The following is a 20,546-nucleotide window of genomic DNA, read 5'->3' on the forward strand; positions in this document are numbered from 1 at the left end:
GCCGGAGCCCGAGCCGGAGCCGAGCCGGAGCCCGAGCAGGGCCGTGGGCGCCGCGCTCCCCGGGAGCTCCCGGGTCCCGCCATCCGGAGGTTCGCCCTCAGCTGTTCGTTCCCCCAGGGAAGGAAGCAGCATGCAGATCTTGCGGGACGCAGAGCCATATATGTATCTGATACTAAGATTTCCCCTTACGAGGGCAAACTTGGAAGTCTGGGACGAGACAGCCCAGTAAGGCAAAACAAGGAGTACATTGAATGGGTCTCATTGGACAAACAGAGCAAACTAACCCATGAAATAGGTTTCCGAACTGTAAATCAAATTATTATTCGCCATTATAAAATAGGAAGTTCCAACTAGACATGGTATGCACGTTGCCACACACTTTTAAATTGACGACCGTTCTTAGAAACACATTTTTTAGAAACACATTTTTTTTCGCTATAGCCGTCATTTGCAGCAACGTGTGAAATGGTGTGGCGTTAAAATAACTCCGTCCAAGCATTTGCTGGGTTTTTTGCTAGTTAGGAGCAATGTATTCAGTACATATATATCAGAAAAACAAGAACAAACTTGGGGTGAAGTTGATCCCATGGCCACTAACTAGAGTTGTGGTCCACTGTTTACAGTGACTCCCCTCCCCCACCCTTCACTACCTCCAACCTTTCTTTTCAGGAGGCCTGCCTTCTGAGAGATGATGGGTGAGTGGAATCGAACTGCCAACCCTTCGGCTCACAGCTAAGCATGTTAGTCATTTGCATCACCTGTATTTCAGCATTTGGCTTCTCAGATGACCCTGGAGAGCAGAAAAGAAGGCATGGGTGGGGTCCTACTGCGTCCACAGGGCAGGTAAGTGGAGCTATAATGTAAGCCCTGAGTGGGACTTCCCAAAACTCTGCAACAAGTGTTAGTTCAGCCTTGAAGGTACCCAGCCAGCACTGGAAACCCTCTGGTTGGGTTGACCCGGTTTATATCCTGGGGAACTTTGAGTATGTTTCATGCTAGTATTATAGTAATTGTTGATCAACAGAACTTGATAAAATGGTCTAAAGGAAGTAAACTCTGCACAACCTGGGAGGAAAATGTGAATTTGTAATTGAATTACAGGCATATCTCTTTTTTTTTTTTTTTTGGCAAAGTGGCTGCAGTTTATTAGAGAGCTCGAGCAAGGGACATGTGGTCCGTCAGGGTGATGTAGAGGTGGGGGCAGGCAGGCACGAAGCTGTGGGGTCCAGCGAAGGCTAGGTGACATCATCATCCTCACCCCAACGACTGTCACTTTCCGACAGAGGTGGTGATGATGAGAATGACAACAAGCAGGACGACAGCTCCAGCCGACAGGAAACAGCACTTGACCTTTCTTCTCTGGAGCTATTCAATTTGTATGTGCGGAAGAGGGCGGTTCTGTCCTCGGTCACCGCCCGGCTTGCAGGTGCACAAGGAGGCTGCAACTTTGGGATCTGGCGACATGCGCTCCCATGAGGATCCCTCGCTCCCCGCCAGGTGCTGCTAATGAAGGCCTGTGGGGGCTCGAGTGTAAATCAGAGGCCACACCCGCTACAGTCTCCGGCCCTGTAATCTCGCAGGCTGCACTGAGCAAGGACCAGCAGGCTCGCCGCGGGTCCCCTTGGAGCGGCGGGAGCACGTTGAGCGTCGGCCCGCAGCGCCCAGGCTGCCCCTCACTCCAGGCATATCTCCTTTTATTACACTTAATTGAACCTCACAACTTTTTAAAATATTTTTAACAATTTTATTATTTTGTGTGTGTGTGCCATCAAATCAGATCTGACTGATACAGGAGGAGATTGTCCCTCCTTCTCCAGCAGAGCATCTGGGGGATTCGAACCGTGCACCTCTGGTATTTCAGTGCAGCTTCTTGCTACTAGGCTGTCAGAGCTCACACCACACAACTTTTAGAAAAAAGAACACAATGAGAAGGTTTGTTGCAACCCTACATGGAACAAGTCTTTGGGTGCCATTATCCCAACAACATGTGCTCACTTTGTGTCTCTGTGTCACATTTTGGGCATTCTGACACTCTTTCAGACTTTTAAATAATGTGATCACCCCCTAATGCAATACTGTGTAATGTGAAGATAACTAATGCACTCTGGGCAACTAGCAAATTCCTGGGCCTCATTTCATTGTGACAGTCACCCTACTGCAGTGGTCTAGGATGGAACACACCTCCAATGTCTCCAAAGTAGGATCAGATTGAGCAGAGAAAAAAAAGACAGACAGTCGGCAATAGTATGGAGGGTGAGAGCCCAGAATCCTAGACCATCTATCCGAGATGTAGATCCCAGCTCTGCGTTTTACCTTGGGCAGATGACCTAATCTCTTTGTACATTATTTCTCTTGTCTATAAAATGGGGAAAACAGTGTCAGCCCTCCTCATGAACTTGTTCCCTCTCAAACTCCCCTAAAATGACAGTAGTCAGTGAATGTAAACCATGAACACTTCGCCTCTCTCCCTGTTTCCTTTCAAAAAGGAAGGAGGTCCAGCCCTTTAGAGATGTAACTGTCTCATAAATCTGGCTTTACTGTTTTACCCTCCCCAAACCATAGAACACTCTAATCCTGTCCAATTATAAGACATATGAGCATCCACCATTATTACTAGTGCTGTCTTTAGTAGTTATGAGTGTTTTGCAGAAGAATAAGCTAGAAATCAAGATTTGAGGTGATTTAAAGCAGTATGGTCTTCTCTTCCCTATTTTTGTTGCCTGTATCCCTGCTGTGTTCAGGGACCTTAATTGGCATGCTCTCTTGTTGTTGTTGTGTGCCCTTGAGTTGGAAATGACTGAGTTGACTCTCCAATGGGTTTTCCAAAGTGGACGGTGCAAAACTGGAGATACTTTACTTGCTTCAAATTTAAATATACTCCTTACCAAATTCTAATTGTGTCCCTTTCAACCAAAAACACATAATGCTTATTGTTGTTGTTTTTCCACGTGTTTTAAAGTGGTTAGTCATCTTATTAACCATAATTATTTCCCTGGCCTAATTGTCATGCATTTATGTGGCATTTTGTATGTTCATAATGCCTTACAACCATTAATTGTACGAGGAGGTCACTGTGAACCTAGCTTACCTAGCGCTTGCATTTGATGATTCCTGCTTTTGTGTACACAACAACAAAACAGACGTTTGTGCTCCAGATGAATATCAGCCTTTATGATGATGATTCACTTGTTTATAGTCTAGGTTCTAAGACATACGAGTTGGACTAGAATTGTAACAGAGCAGATAAATTGATTTATTCTCTTATCCGCTTTATGCGTGGACGGTGGGAAAGACTTGGGAAGAATGTGGTGTGAGAAAGCACATGAAAGGTTTCCACTCACCTCCAAAACTCAGGCATGGGTGAGCCAGTGTGGCGTTCTCCTCTCTCATACAGGATTCCCAGATTCACTTCCAGGCCTGCTCCTCGGTGTAGCCTGTCTGTAGAGCTTGCCTGGCAGTGTAGGCTTCTGCATGTTCCGATGCTGCTCAGGTTTCAGGGATGCTTCCAGACTGAGACTAGGAAGAAATGTCTGGTGATCTCCTTCATCTCAGTGAATGTAAACCATAAACACTCGGCCTCTCTTCCTATTTCCTTTCAAGGAGGGAAGTCCGTCCCTTTGGAGATGCAACTTTGTCATAATTCTAGCTTTACTGTTTTACGCTCCAAAAACCGTAGAACACTCTAATCTTGTCCAATTATAAAACACATATAAGCATCCACCATTATTATTAGTGCTGTCTTTAGCAGTGAAACCCTTATGCATCAAAACGATCTAATCCACAGAAAGTTTTTGGGATGGTCTAGGACTGGACATTATTTTTTCCCATTGTTTATGAAGTTGCCAAAGTTGTGGTCACCACAAGTTTGAAGCCAACTGGATAGCATCTAACAGTAAAGGCTCCACAACACTGAAAGTTCTCAAACATTTTCCCATTGGCTTAATAGAAATTGCGCTCCTAACCCAAAGGCAGACGGTTCAAATCCATGAGCTGCTCTGAGAAAGATGGGCATTCTCCTCCAGTGTGATTTACAACCTCTGAAAACTCACTGTTAACTCTGTCAGTTCCCCCTCCACAGCACACAGCAACAGTATGAATTGAAATTGATGCAGTGGCAATAGCTTTAGCTTCTAAGGAGCTCTGGTGGCTTAGTGATAAGGAGGTGTACTGCCAACCCAAAGACAAGTGGTTCAAATCCACCCGCTGCTCCATAGGAGAAAGATGAACTGTCTCTTCCTATGTGATGTACTGCCTCTGAAAACCAACCAGAGCATGAGCTATAAGTCATGTATAACAACAATAACAAAATTCAAATGCTCTTGAGAGAGACATCACTCTTAAGCTCTGGGTATCTCCTTATATCTCAGGCTGAATGAGTTTGTTAAATTCTTTTCGGAAATGAAATTTAATCACAAAGATGCAGACAGTTTACTAAACTGAAATCTAGTTGGACTAGAATTGAGAAAATAGAATTAGATGTTACCTACTTAAAAAGATTGAAAAGAAAAAAACCCAATTGTAGACTCCTATTTAAAATATGGCTTGAGTTTAGGAGGTGAGTTGAACCCATGAATTTAGCAACATTCCCTCTCCAAATCCACTAAAAGGATGATAAAGAGCTTTTTAAAAGACAAACTGAGAAGGACAAATGATTTGTTTATGGCGCCATCAAATCCCCTAGACGTCCTAGCAACCCTGTGACCAACAGACTGAAGCCTTGCCCTATCCTGCATCCTCTTCATCTCCCACATATTCAAAGCCGTTGTTACAGTTACCATGTCAGCCCATCTTTCTGAGGACTTCCTCTTTTTCCTGACCCTCTACTTTTACCACCTTGATGTCTTTTTTCCAGTGAGGGCCAACTCCTGAGAACATGCTCATTGTCTGTAAGATAAAGACGGCCTCTGAGAAGCACCCTGGTGGCACTTCCTCCAGGATACTCTTCTTTGTTCTTTTGGCAGTCCACAGTATATTCAATACTCTTACACCACAATTCAATTCTTCTTCTGTCTTCCTTATTCATTGTCCAACTTTCAGATGCATAGAAAGCAAGTAAAAATACCATGGCTTGGATCAGGCCCATGTGTCTTTAAACAGGAATCTTTACTCTTTGGACTTTAAAAAGGTCCCTGACAGCATTTATTTTCCCAGTGTAAGACATCTTTTGATTTCTTGACTGATCCTAGTAAAATGAAATCATTGACAGCTTCAATATTTTCTTCATCTATCATGATGCCACCACTTGGTCCAGTGGTGAGGATTTTTGTTTTGGATGTTGAGTTATAATCCATTAAGAAGGCTGTTGTCTTTGATCTTCTTCAGTAAGTGCTTCAAATCTTCTTCACTTTCTGTAAGCAAAGTTGTGTCATCTGGGTGATGTGGGTTACTGAGGAGTCTTTCTCCCACCCTGAGGCTGCGTTCTTCTTAGTTTAGTCTCTCTTCTCTACTTATTTTCTCAGCATACAGGTTGAATGTGCAAAGAACATAAACTAGAAAACCAAAACGAAAGAAGGACATGCTTGACATTTCTCAAACTGAAAGAATTGTAGAAGAGGTTCAAGCCTTGAGTTGCAATACTGGAGGAGTCTATGGGCAAATCTTCAATGATGCAGGAAGCATCAAAAGAAGATGGAAGGAATATATAGAATCTCTATACCAAAGAGAATTGGTCAATACTGAACCATTTCAGGTGCAACCACCGTGGAAGGGAGTTGGTGCCATTTGACCCAGAAATTCCACAACTAGGAATATACCCTAAAGAAACCAGAGCTGCCACCCAAATAGATATATGCACCCTCATGTTTATTTCTGTGTTGGTCACAATAGCAAAAATAGCAAAGAGATGGAAGCAACCCAAGTGCCCATCAACGAATGAATGGATAGAACAACTATCGTATATTCAGACAGTGGAATACTACACAGCAATGGAAAACAAGGTACTTGTAAAATATTACACAACATGGGTCACCTGGAGGATGTTATGCTGAGTGAAATGTATCAGTCACAAAAGAACGAATACTGCATAACACCACTGTCATAAAACAGGACTGATGAGGAGGTTGGGGGAAAACTAAGAAAAGAGGGGAGAAATAATGAATACTGCATTAGAACAGATGAAGGAAAGAACTATTTAAAAGGAATATATGATTAGGAATTATTTGTATGACAACGGTCTAGAATAAAAGGTGCATAGCAAAGTGGACTGGGGGAGAGGTGGGAGAAGGAAGGAAATTATGCAGCAATGAATGATTTTTTTTTAAGTGAACTGGGGGCAGGGGTAGGGAGGAAAATGTGCAACAATGAATGAATAAAAAAATCCATAAACTTTCATTAAAATCACAATTTATATTTTTTAAAAAGAAAAAAAAACCAACAAAAATACTGAACCTTCCCAGGAAATAGCATATGAACAAGAACCAATGGTACTGAAGAAAGAAGTCCAGACTGTACTAAAGGCATTGGGGGGAAAATAAGGCCCTAGGAGTTGATGGAGTAACACTTGAGTCATTTCAGTTTACAAATGCAGCCCTGGACGTGCTCACTAGTCATAGTTACCTGGCCAATGCACTGGAAGAGATTCCCAAAAAATGAGATGCATTTCCATGGGGGGGGGAAATAATTATCCAACAGAGTGTGGAGATTAATGAATGATATAATTAATATCACATGCACGTATAGTATAGTCTTTCTGAAGATTATGCAAAAGAATTTAACACAAAGAACTATTAGACATTCAAGTTGGATTCAGAAGAGGCCATGGCACGAGGAATACCATTGCTGATGTCAAATAGATTGTGAGTGAAAGCAAAAAAATACCCCCCAAAAAAGTTTACTTATGCTTTATTGACTGTGCAAAGGCATTTGACTGCAGGGATCATAATCAATTATGAGTAATGTTGAAAAGAATGGAAATCCCAGAATACTTAATTGTGCTCATTCAAAACCTCTATGGAGACCAAGAAGCAGTTGTCTGAAAAGAAGAAGGGAACACTGCATGGGTTCAAATCAGAAAATGGTGGTATCCTTGTTCCTTTTATGCAAATAAATTGTTATTGTCGTTATGTGCCGTGGAGTTCACTGCAACTCATATTGACCTTACAAACAATTGATCCAAACTCCACCCTACCCTGTGCCTCCCCATCATCTCTGATATACTTGAGCCCATTATTACAGCCCCTAGTCAATCCGTCCTCTTGAGGGGCTTTCTCTCTTAAACTGACCCTCTAACTTTCTAAGCATGAAGTCCCTTTTCTAAGGACTGGTACTGCCTAACAACATGCCCAAAGTATATCAGGAGAATCTTCGCCACCCTTGCCTCCAAGAGCGCTCTGGTTGCACCTTATCCAACACATATCTGTTTATTCCTTTGGTTGTTCATGTGATATTCAGTACTCCTCTCTGATACCACAGCTCAAAGACATCAATTCTTCACCTGTCGTCCTCATCCTTATTCATTGTCCTATTTCAAATTCATAGCAAATATTAAAAAAGACCATGACTTGGATCAGGTGCACCTTAGTCTTTAAACTAACATCATTACTCTTCAATATTCTGATAAGGTCCCCAACAGCAGATTTTCCCGGTGTCATGCATCTCTTGATTTCTTGACTGCTTGTACCAAGGATGTTGATTGTAGATCCAAGTTGAGATGAAATTGTTGATTATTTCAATCTTTTTTCCATCTATCATGATGATTCCTATTGGCCTACTGGTAAGGATTTTTGTTTTCTTAGAAGATAATACTAACATGGTTTGGAAAATTGGAAAGTAGATAAGTAAGAGGTAATGGACATGGCTGATCTAAGAAAGCGAAATACTAAGGAAATATTGACATTGTATTAAATATTAAAATAGTACATTCACAGGGAACTGCCCGAAATTTAAGCTGGATTCAGAAGAGGACATGGAACTGCAAAAAGCAAGAAAGTAATTAAAAGCCAAGTTTTCTACTTCACTGAAACAGATAAGGGAGAGAACTGTTTAAAAGGGATATGTGATTAAGTATTTTTGTTATGACGGGAGTCCAGAGTGAAAGCTTCATAGTGGAGTGGACCTTGGGGGGGGGGGAGATTGTAAAACAATGAAATAATTTTTCTTTTACTTTTCAAAGAGGAGAGTGTTCTGGGGTGGGGGATGGAAATCCAAGTCTCTGTAAATTTTCATTGAAATTAATAATAAAAATTTTTTTAAAAAAACCAAACAGGCTTTCAAATACCCTATAACAGGTTGCATATGCCTGTGGTTTGAATCCACAAGCTGCTCTGTGGGAAGATGATGGGCTTTTTCCTCCTGTGAAGTTCACTGCCTCTGAAAACCCACTGGAGGGTCCGTTATGTGTTGTCTCTGACTCAAGGGAAAATAACAACAACAGTATGATAGGTTGGACCTAATATTTCTTTAATAATACTCTAAAAAGATTTCTTGATCTAGCAGGACATTTGAAAGAGACCTTCTTAGCAGGCCTAGGGACAATTACAAAGCAGACCTCTTAGCAAGAAGAAACCCTACGTTGATGGTTGGCTCTCTGTCTTGGAATCTGTAGCTGGGATCCACTCCCTTTCTGTAACATAAAAGATCTGCGATCTGTGTCAAAAACAAAATTTTCAGTAACTAGGAAGGCAAACCTTAACTAAATTACTTCTAGGTTTTCTCTAGATCACAGAATTTGCCGTCCTGTTTACTTTTCTTTTAGGAAAGTATTTCCCTCTAAGAGAGTTTAGATCAAGAAGGTTAGCATTCACCTGACACAGGTGGCCCAGGTATTCCTTCATCGAAGGCCCAGGGAAGCACCCTACACAAGTAGCCTGGATTTCGCTGCATGGTGGAGGGGACCTGGGGGAGGGTTTGTAAAACAATGAAAGAATCTTTTCTTTTACTTTTCCATAATTTTTGGACTCATGTACTTATAACTTGTTAGTCAAATTTGTGTCTTCTAGGTTGCAACACCCCCATGATACATCTTGAAGGATATGTACATGTACAGCCAAGCACAATCAATAAGAGTGCATCTGAATTCCAAAATCAATCTCCATAATAGTCTATGTGTTTCCTACTGCCAAAGGGGCCCTTTAGAGTAGTGAGAGAAGATCTTCACCCTGAAACCCACAGCGTCCCTTTTCAGCAGGAAGTAGCTAAGAGAATACGCCGTCCCCTTTTCCTTATGACTCAGGGTGAAGTCTCTCTCAGGGAGGAGTGATAGGGAATGGCAAAGGACACACTGACAAAGAAGATTAATCAGAACTGGCTTTGACAAGCACTGTGGCATTTGGACAAGAACAAACTGGGAGGAGGGTAGAGAGAATAGTGCAACAATGAATGAGTGGAAGCCCAAAATCTCTGTAAATGTTTATGAAAATTAATAAAATATAATTATAGAAAAAAAAAAACAAGTAGCCTGGATTTCTGCTAATGCAAGCAGCCACCCACTCTCCCCCACTCCCCCGAGGGTGTTCCTTCCTGACAACCTCTGGCTTTACTAACAGTTTCTGCTTCAGTGTTCTAAGGAGAGCTTTCGGGTGACAAGTGTGTGAGAGGTAAGAAGCATGAACTATGAGGACTAGGCTGCATCTGAAAGTTAGATAAGCATGAACTATGAGGTGCTAGAAAGTTAGGAAGTTCACCTGAACATTCAGAGCACGAGCCATGAGGAGTGGGCTACAATGCATAACCCCTGACGGGGGGTCCATCCTGAAAGAAGAAATGTACAACACACGCCTTGTGGTGACTAAACACCTAACCAGAAGTAGGCTTTCTCAGAGGCCAGTGATGCAGCCCAGCAAATTGCACAACATCTCCTTTTATGAGAACTTGCCTTTCCACATGAAAAATGGTGAATGGCTCAGTGGTGAGAAGTTGCACTACCATCCCCCTAAAGGATGTGGTTCAAATCCACTAGCTGCTCTGTAAGAGAAAGATGGGCAATCTCCTCCAATGTGATTTACTGCCTCTGAAGACCTGCTGGAGGGTCTGTTATGAGTCATTTCCAACAACAACTACACGATACACTTAACCTAGCCTAGAAATACTCTCTGAAACTTCCCCTATTGTCAGACAGTTTGGAAAGCTTATACCCCCTGTGTCCAATATATTGATATATAATAAATCTGTTTTTTCTATTCCAACCCACGTCTAATTTGTATTTTCTGGAACATGGCTCTTAAGCAGACTTACAGCCTCGGACAACCCAGTGGAGCATTTATGAATCAGTTCCAACTCAGTGGCAATGAGTTAGGTTGAATTAATTTGGCACATGTGAAACTTGTGCACAGACCAAGAAGCAGTCATTTGACAGAGCAATGGAATACTTCCTGCTTTAAAATCAGAAAAGGTTTGTGTTATGGTTGTATGCTTCCTCCGTGCTTGTTCAATCTGTACACTAAGCAAATAATCCAAGAAGCTGGACAATATGAAGAAAAATATGACATCAGGAGCATAAGACAAACTACATTATGCAGATGTCATAACCTTGCTTTCAGAAGAAGAAAACTTAAACTTACTGAGGAAGTCCAGTACTACAGTCTTTAATATGAATTATGTCTCAACATCAAGAAAATAAAAATGGTCACCACTGAGCCAATAGGCAACATCATAATAGATGGAGAAAAAAATGGAAGTTGCCAAGAATATATTTTTACTTGGATCTATATTCAACACCCATGATAATATGTGAGTCAAGAAAGAAAGAAAAAAAAGTGTTGCACGGGAAAACCTGCTGTTAAGAATCTCTTCAAAGTGCGGAAGAACACGTATGCCAGTTTAAAGACCCCATGCCTGATCTAAGCCGTGTTCCTTTCAGTTGCTTCCTGTGCGTCTCAAAGTTAGATAATGAATGAATGAAGAAGACAGAAGAAGATCAATGCCTTTGAATTGTGTTAGAGAAGATTGTTGGATAGTCCATGGACTGGCTGCCAAAAGAACAAATGAATGTCCTGAAAGAAGTACAAACATTGTGCTCCTTAAAGGGAAAGATGGTGAGACTTCTTCCTACATACTTTGAACACATTTTTAGGAGGTTTATCATGTTCACCTGTCCCTGGGAGGGGGGGTGGGGAAGACAGACAGGTGAAAATTTATCATGTTCACCTGTCTCTGGGAGGGGGTGGGGAAGACATACAGGTGAAAATTTATCATGTTCACCTGTCTCTGGAAGGGGGTGGGGAAGACATACAGGTGAAAGCAGAGGATCAGGAAAGAGAAGTAGACCCTTAGCAAGAGGAATTGACACGGCCTCTGGAACTATGGCCTTGAATGTGTCAGAGACTGAGGCTGACACAGGACAGGGCGAGGTTTGGATCTGCTGTTTGCCAACAAGCACAAAGAAATAGAAGAAACAGGAACCAAAGTTGTTTATTGATACATCACAGGACCTTCCAACGCTCAGGAGTTAGTGACATCAGGTACAACTGGAAATGGAGGCAAGTAGCACTTCGGGTTGAATGTTTGTTTAGAGCTCTCCATGCCACAATGTCCCTTTCCTATCTGGTGTAAGATTTTAAAATTCTTTGGGGGGGGGGAACTGAGAAAGATGGGATAAATTATGTATACTTCATTGAAACAGATGAAGGAGAGAATTGTTTAAAAGGGATATGTGATTAGGTATTATTGTCATGACAGGAGCCCAGAACAAAGGGTGCATAGTGGAGTGGACTTGGAGGGGGGAGGGATTGTATAACAATGAAAGAATTCTTTTACTTTTCAAAGAGAAGAGCAAACTGGAGGGGAGGGGTGGGTAGGGAGAAAAGTGCAACAATGAATGAATGGAAATCCAAAGTCTCTGTAGACTTTCATTAAAATTAATAATTAAAAAAAAGAAAAGAAAAAATAAGGGTGGAGGTTCTATGTGGAGGGAGAGGGGAAGAGAGAAAGAGCAGGGGGTTCCCAGGTGACTGAAGAGTGCAGTCTCCAGTTAACAAGTTGTGTCTCCATGCCCAGAGCTTCCACTCTGGTTTTTAATGCACCTCTCAGACATCGGGATCATGAAAACTTGGAAGAAACCTAATATTATTGGGACCAAAAGAAACATTATAAGCACAGTTGCTGCCACTGAGCTGATAGGGAAAAGCTGAGAGAGAAGTGAAAAACCGAGACAAAAGACAGTCATTCTCAGAGATAAAGAAAGTGCGGAATCCATTAAACAAGAACAGAAAGACACTTTTATTTTTTAAAATTTATTTCATTTGAGTGAAAGTTTACCAATCACACTGGTTTTCTCAGCCAATTGTTTCTAGGCCTTAATTGACATTGACTGATGGATTGATACTTAAAAATCAACTTTTTGTGATTTGGATGAAACTTTAGAGCAAATTTCTTTTAAACAACTTAAACACATTTTTTGTTTTGTAACACTGATCACAATCAATCCTCCCCACTTTCTCCCTGGTTAACTTTCCATTGATTCTTCTTTTCTATTTATTTTTGCCTGCAGAGCTTAGGCAAATCCTGCCTGATTGATCTCACATGATTGATTGTTCTAACGAGTGCTGCCTTCTAGGTGTTATGTTAACCGTATAAGCCTTTTTTGTTCTTTGGAGACCCTAGCAATATACACCTGTGAACTCTCAGCCCCCAGACGGAGAAAGCTGAGTACCTTGGGCAGAAGGTTTGGCTAATGGAGTGGGAGTCTTTGGGCATTTGTCAGAGAGCTGGGTTTGAAGACCTGAGTAGTTAGAATTGAAAAACCTTTAGGCAGGAAGGAGGCTTCCTGGTAGAGTGAGTTGCCAAGGAACTATAATTGACAAAATGCAGAGAGATTTGTAACAAGTTCTCTTAAGCAAAGCAAAGCAGACGCCAAGCCAAAAAGGCCGAGGGAGAACAGTGAGCAGACCAAGAGAGGCGCCTGTGGGTGTGGCTGTCCTTTTCAGAGGCTGTCCTGATGAAAGAACTGTATCCTGACCTGTTCCCGAACCTGGCTGGTGACCTGTTGGTGCTCTAATAAAGCCCCGTCACTGTGACTATTGTCAGTGAATTAATTCTGTGTGGCCGTAACAACAATCAATCCCAGCAGAAAAGTAATGAGTGCTGGGGAGGGGGGGGGGTCAGTTGGTGTTAGACTTGGTAGGAAAGTATCTTGATTTCTCAATCCATTCATTTACTGTTGGACATTTGGGCTATTTCCATGTCCTTGCAATGGTGAATATTGCTGCTATCAACATTGGTGTACAAATAACAGTTTGTGCCTCAGTTCTCATTTCCTCAGTGTATATTCCACGTAGTGGAATAGCTGGGCCATATGGAATTTCTATGGTCAGCTTTATGAGGAAGCACCAAACTGCCTTTCAGAATGGTTGCACCATTTTACAATCCCACCAACAATGTCTAAGAGTTCCTTTCTCACCACATCCTCTCCAACATCTATTACTTACTGCCCCATTAAACTTTGCCACTCTTACTGGAGTGAAGTGGTACCTCATTGTGGTTTTGATTTGCATCTCTCTCCTTGCCAGTGATTTGGAGCATGCAGGAGCAATAACTTTGTAAATTATTACCTAACTTGGGAGGGACTGGAGAGCATGATGCTGAGCGAACTCAGTTCCACAAAGATAAATATTGTATAAGACCATTATTGTAGAATGAGTGTAAGGATTCAGGAGGGGTGGGAGAGGCTGGAAGCAGAGGGATGGGACTCTGCAGGGCAGAGGGGATTAATCATTGGGTTAAACAATTTGGTGGTGTGGGGGGGTAATTGAAAGAATTTGTTCAAATTTGTATTAGACTTTTGTAAATAAACTAGTGGCGGGGGCGGGGGAGAAAAAAAATTAATTTTTTAAAAAACAAACCCAAAACTAAGAAACGAGGAAAAAAAAGTTGGTAGGAAAAGGATTAGATCATGGAGCCTGGGGTTGAATCTAACCTCTTGGGACTCAGTTGGGCAGCTGCTATTGCAGTGGACAAGAATCTGTCGTCCTTGCAAAGTTAGGGGCCGGACGTTGCCACCTTCATACCTAAGCCTGTACCGTCTTTTCAGCTCCATATGATGAGCTGAATCCTCCTATCAGTAGCCTCCGAGTGACCTTAAACACGGAGCCTCCAGTCCCAGTTAACCCTTCAGAAGATTGCAACTCTGATACTGATTGAAATCTCACGAAAACCTTTGAGCCAGAGCCATTCTTTAAACTACTTCTGAGTTCCCAGACTGCAACAGAAGTGAGATAATAAATACTTGCTAAATTAAGCCACTAAATGTGAGGTGGTTGTTTTGTGAGGTGCCATGAGGTCAGCAGCAGCTCATACAAGCCCTGTGAACAGCAGATCTGCCCCTGAATCCTGCGCCTCCCTCACCACCTCTGATCAGCTCAGCCTGTCGGTGCAGCACTGTGGCAATCTGTCCTGCTGAGGACCGTTCTCTTTCACTGACCCTCCACCTTTCCCGTCTTCATGTCCTTTTCCACCGACTGACTCCTCCTGACATCGTGCTCAACGTATCTGAGACCAAGCGTTGCCTTCCTTGCTTCTAGGGAACAGCACTTTCTCCAAAATGGGCTTTTTTATTCTTTTGGCAGTTCAAAGGGTATTCAGGACTGTGCCTGAGACTACCACACGGAGTTTTTCTATCTTACCCAGGATCACAAAGCTGGTTTGGAACAATTTAGGATAAAAATACAGAACTCCTGACTCTCAATTCAGTCATCTTTCCGTGAAGTGACAATTGAATTACTGTATCTTAGTCTTCTTTTGTAGTAGACACAAATGTACTTATGATGTGTTAGTAACTATTTGAAAAGCTTTTATTGGATCATGTTTTGCTCCTTTGTAGAAAAAAAAAACAAAAACCAAACCAACAACCCCTAGGACATTGTTTCCTATGGAAAACAGAATTACATTCAAGTAAGGTAAATGTCTGTCACCATCATGTAACAAAGCATAAGCATTATAGAACATGCTCTCACCTTTTGGTCACCATTTCCTGAAGGATGGAGAAGGTTAAACCAAGTTTGTGCCAGACCTTGGTTATAAACTTAGCAATGATTTTCTATTTCTTTTAGCCACTTGGCAAGAATGACAGAGTGTACCTAGTCTTAGTGATATTGATTTTTGTGTGTGTGGTAGAGTCAGAACCAACCCATAGCTGACCCTCCAGTGGGTCTTCAGAGGCAGTAAATCACGTGGGAGGAGATTGCCCATCCTCTCCTGTGGGGCAGCAGTGGATTTGAACCGAGTCCCTTTGGGATGGCAGCTCAGCATCTTACCACTAGGCCACCAGAGCTCCCTCTTACCACGAGTGATAGTATTTCAATGATGTATCGATTTTCCTGTGTAGTGAATTAGCACTAGGATCTCATGTCTGCATTTCTGCCTACAAACGTCTAAATGCAACATTCAAAGAGGCAGATTACCAAAAATGCATTTATTTTGTGGACTTAAATTTTCAGGCCAGAGTGTCTGACATTGTATGCACACAACTCTTATGTCAGGTACATTTATGCAACCTTTTGACTTACCGCTTTTATCTTAGTTTTTAAAAATGTGATTATTGACTATTTTCATTTGGTTCTTAAGAATGTACCTAGAAAAAGAAGACTGTTTTGGTTTCACAAGAACGTAGATTTTTTTTTTTTAAATGGATCTCAAATATACTCAAGATTCTGCTCTCATTAACTTTCACAAAAATGCAGGTTTATTTCCAGTTACTCCTCATTAGAGTCAATAAGCTAATTTGCTGTCACTTATTCCCAGTTATTATGGAGATTCTTGAATGTCTGTATTTTTAGTCTCACGATGCTTGGAGGAAAAAATAGACTTGCCAACTACTCCTAATCATGCATTCTCCCAAGAATCGTGGAAGGACAATTTTCACTTCCTTGACATTTTAGCACTTTCCTGGTTACAATCCAGCCAAGTACGTGCAGATAGAGCATGTTGTGTGAGAATGTTTCATATTGAATGGACTCGTATGTGGTTTGGATTTTGTTTTACAAAAAGTCATCATTGGTTTTTGTTTTTTTTTTATTTAGAAATAGAAAAATAAGCAGAAATGTGTGTCCTTAATGACTGATGGGATTAAGCCTTTTATCTGCACTGTCCTTTCTGGGAAACTCACATGTTCATAATCAAACTCATGCTTGCCAGTTCCTTTGATCTTAGGGAAACCAGCCTAGATCCCCTACTGTCTAGGTGGTTTCCACTCATAAAGACCCACAATCAGGTTTCAAGTTCATGGATCTAGGGTTCGCAGCCCCATGCATTCTTCACTAGTCCATGAAGGCTTCATTTTTATCTCTTCTTCTTGCCTCTGGAAACCCTATGAACTTGGAAAAATGAAGAAAGTTATACGGGTGTTCAGGTCTTTCGTTCATAGCTTCGCTATGAATTATCTATGACTCGATGGCACTTAACAACAACAATGACTTTATCATACTTTTACTAAGAATTCATTCTTTCATAATGCAAAGTTTATTGAGTCCTTATTATGTGCCAAATGCTTTACAGGTGTTGAGGGTAGGTTGTTGAGTAAAAGCCTACAGTTAATGTTTTTGTGAGGGCAGTTTTAATTCACCAGCTACTTTGAGGGAGAAGAACGAGCAGTCTCCTTTCATTAGAACGTACAGGCTTGAAAACTGCTGCAAGGAGGGTCACAGAGGGTCACAGTGAAGAGCTGAAATTGACTTGTCAGGAGTGAGATTGAGGGTTTGTGTGTGTGTTGTTGTTCAGAAGGAACCCTGATTTGGCTGCTAACCTAAAGGTCAGTGGTTCAAATCTTCCAGCCACCCTGCAGGGAGAGTTGACATTGTGTGCTCACACTAGAGCGTACAGCTTTAGAAACCTGATAGAGATGGCATCAACTTGAAGGCAGTAGTCTTGGTGGTGTGTCAGGTGTGGATGTGTATTTTTTTGAGGGAGAAGAAAATTGGTAAATGAAAGGGCATGTCAATAAGGGCTCTGAAGGAAAACACTAAAACAAACAAGAGGGTAGAGAATGACAAACCTGGATAAGGAGAGGGACAAGAAAAGCAGATAAGTGTGGGGGGGGAGACATTCCAAAGGGAAGGAAACACAGCACAAAGGGAATACATCATACTTGGTGTGTTAAGTGCTAGAGGCAAGTGTATCTGTTTAAATACTAAGTTGCACCTGAGTCAAGCCACAGTCTTTTCAATTACTTCCTAAGCCCGATGTGTGTGAAATTTGGACATTGAATAAGGATGACAGAGGAAGAATTGATGCCTTTAAAAAAAATTATTGCTTTGCATATACTTCATGTTTTGTAGGTGTATTTTGTTTTAGAAAATCATTCATACACATTTTAATTTCATCTTGTGGTTGGCTATTGTAAATGGTATTGCTTTTCTAGTTTCCTTTTCCATACTTTCTTTGTTGCTGTAGAGAAACCCAAGAGATTTTTCTATGATGATCTTATATCCTGTTGTTGTTATGTGCCACCGAGTCATTTGCGGCTCATAGTGACCCTGTGTACAACAACCTTATACCCTGCTTCACCCTGTGCCAAACTTAATGTCTCCAACATACTCACCCCCATTACCCCAGTCACTGAATCAATCCATCTCATAGAGGATCTTCCTCTCCTGCACTGTCCCTCCACCCTCCCAGACATGACATCCCTCTCCAAGGACTATCCCTCCTTGCAACATGTCCAAAGTATGTCAGGCAAAGCTTCAGAATCCTTGCCTCCAAGGAGTAGCCTGATTTCACCCTCTACAGGATGAACCTGATTGTTCTCCTAGCAGTTCATTGGATATTCAATACTCTTCTTCTGCACCACAGCTCAAAAGCATCAATTTTCCTTCAATCATCCCTAGTTGTTGTCCAGCTTTCTGATGCATAGCAAGCAATTGCAAAGACCATGGCCTGAATTAGGTGCACCTTAGTCTCCAGACTGACATTGTTGCTCTTCACTAGCAGACTTTTCCAATCCTGCTGAGTTTGAATTTGTATCTTACATCCTACCACTCTACTGAATTGATCTACTAGGTCTAACAGTTTTTTGGTTGAGTCTTTGATGTTTTCTGTCATCTGCATATAACAAGTTTCACCATCTCTTTACCAATTTGAATGCCTCTTATTTCCTTCTCTTGCCTTATTGGCCTGGCCGGAACTTCCAATGAAATATTAAATTGGAATGGTGATAGTGGGCAGCCTTGTTTGGGCCCTGTTTGCAAAGGGAATGTTTAGTTTCTTTCTGTTGAGATGATGTTAGCTCTTGGTTTTGCATATATTACTTTTTACTGTGTTGAGATTCTTTTCTATTCCCATTTTGCTGTGTGTTTTAATCAGGAAGGAGTGTTGGATTTTATTGAAGGCTACATCAATTGACGGGATCATGCAGTTGTTGTTCTTTGTTTTGCTAATATAATGAATTATATTAATTGTTCTTTCTTATGTTGAACCATCCTTGCATTCCTGTTTTGAATCCCACTTGGTCATGATTAGAAAGAGAACAAAAGGCTAACCCCACAGCCTTGAGGGCATCAACCTATAGAAAATATTTAAAACCATGGGGCTGGTTTGGATTGCCCTAGCAGAGAATGTAGATGAAAAGAGGAAGAGGTTTGAAGGTGGACCTCAAAAAGAAAAGACTCCTGAAAATAAACTTTGTAACAGTGGCCTGGAAGTGGGAGAACTATAAAGAAGTGGTGCCATCAGAGCCACGTGGAACAAGTTTGCTGGAAGGATATATTTTCCATTCACTTCCTTTGATGCCTTTTGATAGAAGGTTGTATGGTATGTTGAGAGTAGAACTACTAATCAGTCTTGAAGGAAATAACTCTTACAAGAATTTAGAGTTTGTGAGTCAAAACCTAGCTCACCATTTGTAATGTGTCCTTGGGCAAGTTTTTTAACTTTTATTTGCTTAACCTGTATTTGAGTCTTTATTTTACAATGCAGATTATAGAGCTACTAGGAGTATTATTAATGGTAAATGCTTATTGGTACATAAGTGTTCAATAAATGTTGTCTTTTAGAAATATTCCATATTCATTCATAATATGTATTCATAATATATATGCATCCATAATGCATATTCCATCTTGCATTGGGAAAGTCTGCTGTCAGGGACATCTGCAGAGTACTGAAGAATAATGATATCAGTCTGGAGACTAAGGTGTGCCTGATCCAGGCCATGATCTTTGTAATTATGTGTTATGCATCAGAAACCTGGACAATGACTAAGGATGATAGAAGGAGAATTGATGCCTTTGAGCTGTGGTGCTGGAGAAGAGTACTGAATATACTATGGACTGATAAGAGAACAAACGGGTTCATCCTAGAGAGGGTGAAACCAGGGTGCTCTTTGGAGACAAGGATTCTGAAACTCTGTCTGACATACGTTGGTCATTTTGCAAGGAGGGACAAGTCCTTGGAGAGGGACATTGTACTTGGGAGGGTGAAGGGACAGCATGGGAAGAGAAGACCCTCGATGAGATGGATTGACTCAGTGACTGGAGTAATGAGGGTAGGTGCATTGGAGATGGTGAGGTTGGCTCAGGATGGAGGAGGGTTCAGAGCTGTTGTACATAGGATCACTATGAGTTGCAGGCAATTTGACAGCACAAAACAAGAACATTAGAAATATTTCATTAAATATTAATTCTGCTATCTCTTAGTTTTTTGATAATACATCTCACTGCCTCCACTGCCAACTCAAAGACATTTGGTTCAAGTCCACGAGTTGCTCTGAGAAAGATAGCAATCTCTACCTGTGTGATTCACTGTCTCTGAAAACCCTCTGGAGAGTCAGCTATGAGTCAGTTCCAACTTGACAGTACATAACAACAACAATAACAACAACAGCCTTTGAGTTAGTTGGTTCCAGCTCATCACAACCCTGCATCAAGTTTTTGAGGCTGTAAATTGCAATGGCCCATCTTTTTCCTTTGCAGTTCCTGGTGGATTTGAACCTCCAGAGATGCCCACTATTTGGGTTATCAGTGCAGCACACTAATGGCTGTTCCACCACTATTCCGTAGAAGACTGGGAGCAGTGGGATAGCAGTGAGGGTAGTTTTATATAAAGAACCTATCAGATCTGATCTCCTTTACTAGGATCCCTAGTATATTTCTTTCTTTAATCTCACTTTTAATAATTCTTTTCATTCCTTTTGAAAGGCAAGTAGCTTTAACAATCTCTATAATTCCTTATATTTAACATTTCTAAACCAGATTATAGCAGAGGTTTCCTTAAGCAAAGGAAAGTATGGCTTGTCAGAGATGGAAAGTAAAAATAGAGAGGAACCTTCTCATGAAGGGACTTGTTAGCCTTTGGGAATTACTGATCCCTCTGAGAATCAAAGAAAAGGTCTCTCCTGAAAAGTGTGTGCATGTGCACATGTGCACACACACACACACACACACACTAAGGGACTACTCTTACTTATTTTACTTTTCATTGTGGTTTGAGAGTTTACAGAGAAAATTGTTTTCCATTCACCAACTTAAACATGTTTTGTGACAATGGCTGCAATTCCTTCAATGTAACAGCATTCTTTCCACATCCTTCTGGGGTTCCCCTCTTCCATTTGTCATTTCCTCTCCTGTCCTTTCCTGCCTTTTGAGCTTTATTTTAAGGCAAATGCTGCCCTTCTGGTCTTGTGT

The 20,546-nt window shown here is 41.4% G+C and overlaps 1 protein-coding gene across 1 annotated transcript in view; it reads right to left on the minus strand.

The window, feature by feature from the left end:
- Nucleotides 1-20,546, minus strand: part of FAM160B1 (family with sequence similarity 160, member B1) — an 86,012-nt gene that overhangs the window by 36,575 nt on the left and 28,891 nt on the right. The window contains exon 2 of the mRNA XM_006880160.1: nt 3-207. Within this exon, the coding sequence (XP_006880222.1) occupies nt 3-207 (205 nt within the window). The remainder of the gene's footprint in view (nt 1-2; nt 208-20,546) is intronic.

Source organism: Elephantulus edwardii, unplaced genomic scaffold (assembly GCF_000299155.1).
Source record: "Elephantulus edwardii isolate Elephantulus edwardi_28Jun2011 unplaced genomic scaffold, EleEdw1.0 scaffold00006, whole genome shotgun sequence".
NCBI classification, from domain to species: domain Eukaryota; kingdom Metazoa; phylum Chordata; class Mammalia; order Macroscelidea; family Macroscelididae; genus Elephantulus; species Elephantulus edwardii.